General features: G+C 32.9%; 1 protein-coding gene across 1 annotated transcript; it reads right to left on the bottom strand.

Annotated features, from left to right (window-relative positions):
- Positions 1–458: 458 nt before the first annotated feature.
- On the bottom strand, positions 459–1241 carry LOC140180472 (protein FAR1-RELATED SEQUENCE 5-like). The gene has a single exon (XM_072221656.1). The coding sequence runs from the start codon at positions 1239–1241 to the stop codon at positions 459–461; it is 783 nt and encodes a 260-aa protein (XP_072077757.1).
- Positions 1242–8424: the final 7183 nt, after the last annotated feature.

The raw sequence follows: 8424 nt of genomic DNA, 5'->3' as shown, positions 1-8424 counted from the left end.
TGACAAGAACAGCTGAATTCGTCGTCTTTCTCGGCCCAAGACACGGCCCATGATCTCTGCTTGCAGTACATTGCAACCTCGAACAAAACACAAGCGCTCGTCCTCTTGGTGGACACAACTCTAACGTTGCTGGCTAGCATCAGCACCTCCCGAAACAGTTCGAAAACCTCTCTTGTATAAACCGTTGCAGCGAATTGCTCAATGGCCTCGAGTTTCGTCTTCACAATAGGCTCGCCATACGCAGACTTGTAGTCTGCCACTAGTTCTCTCCTCCTCATGAACTCCAAATAGTGTTGGAAGTGCTCCACAAACTCCCTCAGATTGTACCCGTTGTGTATAAATTTTCCAAGCTGCATATTCAAAGCCTCGCACCTGGATGTCGTCTTCAGACCTGCAAAGAATTTCCATCGGATATGGGCATTGGACCAGGAATGCTTCTTGGCATACATCTCCACTATCTACGGATGATCCTCCAACCCGTGGTCCGCCACGTTATCCGTCCATATTGTCTCAAATTCGTCAACCTCTAGATCTCCCATGAGGCACAGACGGAATTTCCTGAGAAAACCCGGCCGTCCAACTCTAGCAGTGGCGTTCCTTAACAAATGCCAGCTACACAACCTGTGATGTGCACCGGGAAAAACTGTGCTAACCGCACTCTTCATGGCGAGGTCACCGTCCGTGATGACAGACTTTGGCTGTTTTCCCTTCATTGCCTCAAGGAATGACCGCAGCAACCACACATAGCTTGCTTCGCTCTCGTTGCTCAATATGGCGCAGCCGAACACCACCGTCCTCATATGATGGTCCACCCTTGAGAATATTACCAAAGGGCACTTGTATTTGTTACGACCGTAAGTTGCATCAAAACCCAGGACATCCCCGAACACGCTGTAGTCATAACGACTTGTACCATCGCACCAGAAGAGATTTTCCAGCCTCTTGTCAACATCCAGCGAGTACCTCCAGAATATCCCGGAATCAGTCGTCCTTAAAGTTCCCAAGAACTTCAACGTGAACTCCGCATCTGTCGCGCATGCCCGCCTTTTCTTCTCTATCGCATTATATATGTCCTTTATCTCGAACCCGACAGTCTCGAATCCTCCTGATTGATTGGCAAACGCGAGGAAAATCGTAGGCACCCACAACCCAGATTTTCTCATGGAATTGATTTGGTGCAAATCCCCTTCCTTGACTGCTCTGTGTGACTGCGACAGACCCCTAAACCTTGCATCTAGCATGGGATGATTGTGGTTGTCGCAGAATTATTCAACAAACCATCGCCCGCTGGCATCATCAGCGTGGACCTTAATTCGGGCTTCACACCCGCACCGCGTGATCGGTCGAGGATCCTTATTCCTGTCTTTCCGCTGCATGTGTTTCCCGTCTCGCTCCCCTTCCCTCGAGCACACGAATATCTGCCAAATTATTTCGCCCTCCGCCCCCTGCTTTGTTCTGCGACCCACTTTGGACCTCCTGACCGAGAATCCCTTGATGCGACCGAATTCGTTGTAGTAGTCATAAGCTTCCTGTAGGCTTGTGAACTCCGTTGTAAGGACGTCCTTGGCTGTGAGGGAAGAAAATTCAATCACGCCAAAGGATCCTATCCCTTCAACAATCCTCACTCCTGCTTCTGCATCTATGTCTGCATCTGCGGCGGACGAGTCCATCGCTTCTGCGTCCTCTACCGGCACGGTTTCGCCGCTCATTCCATCGTCACCATCCTGCAACGAACAACATGCGGCATGTGTTACAACAGGCGGTGGGCCACATCAACATAAACCGGTCAACAAAAACTCATAACAGGAGCAACAAACACACCTGCGACGCATGGACTCGGTCAAAATTAGATGAAAACTCGTAGCTAGGCTCCACAAATCCATTCGGCTGTCACAGTTCAAACAAACGCAGTGAGCAAGCAGAACATCGGCGTTATCAACCGTAACTATGAACACGTAGCTATAATCCCAGGCATCCTAAAATAACCCAACTAAAACTCATTCAACCATAAGGACCAACCCCGATTTTCGGTACACAAATTAAAAACTAACAAATCAAATTCGGCTATGTGCCATAATAAACGGCAACCTCCAACAATCAAACGGTTAAAACTGTTGGGGAAACCGGTGACTCACGAGCCCCACAATTGAAATCAATTTCGGTGCAAACCCCCCCTCCCCCCGCGGCATTATCGGACGGTAAAGACCTCATTGACATTGACAAAGCGTACCTGTGAATCTCGTTGCCCTCTGTGGTCCATTTTCTTCCCTTATTGTGAACCTCGAGACAGCCAGATCTCGATCTGTGCTTCCGCGCCGTTCAATACCGCGTTCTCCTCCGCCGTGCACCGCCGTCTCCGTGCAGGTCGACCAAACGAACCTTCACACTGACTCCAACACAGCTTTCACCTACCTATTAATGGAGTTTGGGGCTTTAGGTTAATAACGGATTCTCGTCTCCTCCCCCTCCTTTTGGTTGTTTCTTAATTCTATCCCCAACCACTACTTTTGATTATTTGTGAACCGGCCCCAATCTTTTTCAAAAATTGAATTCATTACCTGATCCACCAAGGTCTTGAATATACTTTCCCCACCGTAGAAACGTCCTTAGACCAAACTATAAAACTATATAGATACTTCTCTGATCTCACTTTCTTTTCTTTTTTCCCCTTTTTTTTAACCATTGAAAAACAAATTAAGTGATGATGATGTAAAAGTAAAACCTTGATTTACCGACCCAATATCAAAGTGGAGCACCTTATTTTCAGATACAACGTTGCACACTTGCACAGTAAAAGTTGGTGCAATTCATAAGACTTTGCAAAAAAATAAAGAAGTGATTAGCAAACGCACAAAGACTTAATTGGTTTGTGTGTGAAACATCTATCTCCCCAGTTACCACTACCTCTATATATCCTACGAATGCTTTTTCATATGAATCACGTTTTCAGCCAGAAAACACGTACGGTGGTAATTTCTTATTTGATTTTAAATCTAACCAAAATTATGAATGAATTACTACATACATTGTTGGATGATTCTTCCATCAATCAGATGGGAGTGGATTCGAAACTTACATCAACCAAAATTTCGGATTTCTAACCCAGAAACCTCCCGTGAAATAAGTGGCATATATATACGAAGCTCGTTTGGTGCCATTAAGTTATTGATTTTTTTTTTTTAACATATTTACCAAATTTTTAACAATAAAAATGAAGTATTAAAAAGCTATAATGTATATTTTTTAAAAAATATTTTTTATTTAAAAAAATATTTTTCATATAATAAATAAATAAATATTTTTATATTATTGTACACAAATTTAATTAATAAATAAAAAAAATTATATAAAATATTTAAATATAAAATTATTTTTATTTTTTTAAAAATATTTTATAAAAAAATAAATAAATATTTTTTAGAAATTCACCCAAATAAATCCATATATTATTAGGTAACCCATTTTACAAGGGAAATTATAGCTAAAATTGACAAAACAGACATTTCTATTATTTAATTATAATTAGTTGAGTTTAATTCTAATATATTAACATAATTATAAAGTGTTTAACTAATAAAATTCATGCATTTAACAGTTTTTTCGAGTAGTGAATTTGAAAATTTGACACATTGTAGTACTTTATTTACATTCAAGTATTCAACACATGAAAATAAAATCTATTTATTATTAAAATTAAATTTCTTCAATTAATAACATAGCTGATGTGACATATTTTTAAAAAAAATTTTAATTTATTTTAATTGATTAATTTAAATATCTTAATTAATTATGTATGTATTTAATTTGATTGAAATAAATATCAAATTATTTAAATTTTATTTGACCATATTAATTATAACTAATCAATTGCATTAATAATTTTATTTGACTTGAATAAATCAATTAATTTTGTTTTAATTTGTATTAAATTTTTTGTCTTATGTATTTTGATTAATATTTTTAAAAGTGTTATAATTAATTATTTATTTAACTTGATTGAGATAAATATTAAATTATTTAATATTTTATTTGATCATATTAATTATATTAATTATATTCAATCAATTCTATTAATTATTTAATTTGATTAAAATAAATTAATTTTATTTTAATTTATATTAATTTTTTTGTCTTATATATTTTAATTAATAATTTTTAAAAGTGTTATAATTTTTACATGATATATATATAAAATATTATTTATTTATTTAACTTACTTTATTGAGCCAAATACTTATAATTAATTCATTATATTAATTACTTAATTTAATTAATTTAAATATATGCTATTTGATTTAGTTTATTGTCACGTTAATATTTGAATCATTGTTGACCAAAAATTCTTCATTTCCTTTTTTTATCTTAAATATTTTAATTTTAAATTTTAAATTTTTATTCATTGTTTATATTTTTATATTTTAATATCAAATCTAATATTTTGATTAATATTTCCTTTCAATTAATTGTCTAATAGTTATTTCTTTAATTTACTAAAAAATTATAATTTTATTCCTTTTTATTTATTTATATTTGTTTTTATATTTTATAACTTATTTATTATTAAAAAAATCATATATGCTATAAGAGAATCTCATTTTTTTATCAATTAGTCTTTTATTTTGTAATACTCTTTTTCTCCTATAATGTATTATTTCTACATTATATCTTTTTATAAATGATAAAATATTGTTATTTGTTATTAAACTCTATTTTTTCTATTTTTTTATTTTTTTTCTGTTTATTTAAGTTTTTATAATTTTTTATTATAAAATTTATCATTTTATCCCATATAAATTAATTTATCATAACTTTTCACATGTTGAATTTTTAAATATTTAAATTATATTCCTTAGTACTTAATTTGATTTCTAATTTAGGAGATTGAGTGATAAAATAACATCGATGAAGGTTGTTGTGCGTCTTCTTTTTCTTTGTCTTTTTAGCTTACTTCTCTTTTTGTAGGGATCATGATTAATTATATACAATGATGTTTATGTATAACTAGTAAGCGAAAATTGTATCATATCTTTCCTTAGTAAAATTTTTATTATCTATCTTAAAATAAAAAAAATTGTAAATTATTTTGGGTCAAGAAGACCCTCTACTGGGAGACTGATGAGGGGTTTGGGCATCACTGAGCCACAAATAGAGCCAACAGGACATCGACCAGCTCGTCCAAATATACTGGTGGGTCAGCGACCTTCATAAAAACAAAAAGCAGACTGGTATGTAACTTGTTTTAGTATGTTAAGTTCATTTTATCTTTGTTTTTTAAATTAATTATCACTTTATTTAACCTATTATTTCAATATGGCACGAGATCACATACGAGATGTACAAGAATCGTGTCTACGGGATGTGGTCGTTCTTTGCTAACAATCTTCGCACCTCCAGCTTGAGAGTTTCGTCTACCTCAGCCACCAATCCTACAAATTTCAAAGACGTCGATTTGTGGGAACAGGTTCAGAGCCTCACCCAGAACTTTCAGGACCAGAGTCATCAACTGCATCTGACAGAGGAGAGGTACAATGAGCTACTTGCACGCATGACAGTGAGGGATGCTCATGGTGTAGAGACAGAATTTCTGATACTACAAGAAAAACGCTGAGTATCGTCAGATTTAGTAACGGATGTTACCGTCGGATTTAGTGACAGATTTTTCGACGGATATGAATGAAAATTCATCCCTCAAATAAGTTATCGTCGGATTTAAAATTCCGACGGTAAATAGAGGCGTGAAAATTAATTTTATTAGCGCAAATTTACCTTGGAATTTTCCGTCGAAAAATTCCGACGGTAACAGGATTTAGTGAAACGCACCGCTTAGGCAACGACGAACCCTTTACCATTGAATTTTTCCGCCAGTAAATTTGACGGTAAATTTTGGATGGAATTCAAACGCGAAATCCTTCTCCCTCACCTCTGCAAACACTCTCTCTCTCTCTCTCCCTCCCTCCCTCCCTCCCTCTGGTCCAATGAAAAAGGGTGCACCACCATCACCTGGAGTTGCCGTCGCCACCGGCAAGCAACATTGTCGTCGCAGATCGTCGTTGTCACTACTGCTGGAATTTCCGTGTAAAGTCTCTGCCGTGCTGTCGTTATTGGTGTTCCATACCGTCAATTGGAGGTCGTCGCCATAACCGTGGCTGAGGTCCACCGTGCCAAGGTAAGGTTGTTCTCCATTTTTTCTTTTGGTTGTTTGTTATGTTACTAAATTCTAGCTCCATCACTGTAGATTTCACTGCTGCATCTTGTCACCACCACGCTTCCACTATTTTACAACCACCATCAGAGATAATTTTCTTATAGTTTTTATATTTTTTCATATTTTTTTGTTTAGGATTTTGTTAGGTATTTTATTAATTATTAATTAAAACTTTTAATGAAATGTGTGACTAGGGTTTGTTATATTAATTCAGTGTACTTAGAAATTAAATAATATTAGGTTAGGTAGCGTGTAATTTAGGGTTTGTTTTGAGTTGATAGTGTTTTGGATTATTGTTAATTTTTTGAGTTAATTATTTTCTGAGTTAATTAGTGTTGATTGTTGTTAATTCTCTGAGTTAATTTTAGCTTATTAATTTTTTAAGTTAATTATTGACTTGTTGTTGATTGTTATTAATTTTCTGAGTTTATTTTTGTTTGAGTTGTTTGTTTTCTAAGTTAATTAGTGTTGATTGTTGTTAATTCTCTGAATTAATTTTATCTTGTTAATTTTTAAGTTAATTATTGACTTATTGTTGATTGTTTATATGAGTTTATTGTTGTTTGAGTTAATTGTTTTCTGAGTTAATTAGTGTTAGATTGTTGTTAATTTTCTGATGAGTTAATTAGTGTTGATTGTTGTTAATTCTCTGAACTAATTTTAACTTGTTAATTTTTTAAGTTAATTATTGACTTATTATTGATTGTTGTTAATTTTCTGAGTTTTTTGTTGTTTGAGTTAATTATTTTCTGAATTAATTTTGCTGAGTTGATTGTTGCTAATTTTACTAAGTTTGTTGCAATTGAATATAGGAACTTTGATTTGTTTGTTTAATTATAATTTGTGTGTTGATTATGTTTATAGCTTGTAATTGAAGATGTAGAACTTTCTATTCCAGAAAATACTCCTATAGATATGCAAGTTAATAGATATACTATTTGAGAGTCATATATATGCACTATAGTGGATTACTTAGAATTTTAAATAGATATACCATTTGCATAATTAATTTTTCTTTTCAATATTTTATTGTCTAGAGAGTTTTAACTATATAATTTACTTAGCCACCATGAGATATCTTATTTTTTATATCAAACTTTATGTAAGTTCATTTTTTCTGGATTTAAAGTATATGTTTATAGTGCTACTTTTTCCATACACGAGTAATTATTATTTTTCTTCTTTATTCTTAAACTTTGATGTGTGAACTTATTTGTAAACTTTTTATGAAAAATTATAGACAAATTATTATAAAAAATTATAAAATTTTAAATTTTATTAGTTTAAAAATTATTGAATTTAACCATTTAAAATTATATATTAAATTTTTAAACAAATAAAAAAATTAAGATTATTGTCGGATTTACCGAGAGATAAATTTGACGGTAACAAGCTCTAGAATTTTGCAAATTACACTACAAAAAAATTTGGTTAAAATGGCGGTTTTTTTGGTATTTACGGCGGTTTGAACTGCCATTATTACCAGAAACGGCGATTTTAGAAAACGACGTAATTCTGGGCGCCATTCTAGTTATTACGGCGGTTTTTAGAAAACCGCCACAATACCCTGGGTTAAAACGGCGGTTTTTGAATAGGTTAAAACGGCGGTTCAAACCGCCGTTATTTCCAAATAAAACAGCATTTTTGGTTAGTTAAAACGGCGGTTCAAACCGTCGTTATTTTCAGGGTTAAAACGACGGTTTTAGTTGGTTAAAATGGCGGTTCAAACTGCCGTTATTTCCAGAAAAAATGGCATTTTTGATTAGTTAAAACCGCCGTTTTTACCCTCACAAAACAGCGTTTTGATTGGTTAAAACAGTATTTTTAGTTGGTTAAAATGGCATTTGAAACTGCCATTTTTACCGAATTAAAATGGCATTTTACATTGTTTAAAATAATAGTTACAAACTGCCCTTTTTACTGAATAAAAGTGACATTTTTATCATTTACAAAGACAAATTTTAACCGTCATTTTTATTGAATTAAACAAATAATTTTTTTATTAAATTTTTTCAACAACAAAAAATCAATATTCATAAACAAAATATTATATAACTCATAAACAATATATTAAACATAATATATTATTTTTTAGTATTAAAAATAAAAAGTAATAACCTCTATACAAATAAAGTATCTAACATAACATAATTTTTTAATTATAAATGTCTTAACATATAGCTCTTAATACATAAAATCTCAATCATAGTTTTTGGTGT

The sequence above is a fragment of the Arachis hypogaea genome, chromosome 17 (genome assembly GCF_003086295.3).
Source record: "Arachis hypogaea cultivar Tifrunner chromosome 17, arahy.Tifrunner.gnm2.J5K5, whole genome shotgun sequence".
NCBI lineage: Eukaryota > Viridiplantae > Streptophyta > Magnoliopsida > Fabales > Fabaceae > Arachis > Arachis hypogaea.
Note: the sequence above shows the minus strand (reverse complement) of the source record. Positions and strands in the feature narration are given on the sequence as shown.

Excerpts from the sequence above, each read along its gene's own strand:
- LOC140180472 (XM_072221656.1), bottom strand. The coding sequence starts at position 1,241 with ATGCTAGATGCAAGGTTTAGGGGTCTGTCGCAGTCACACAGAGCAGTC.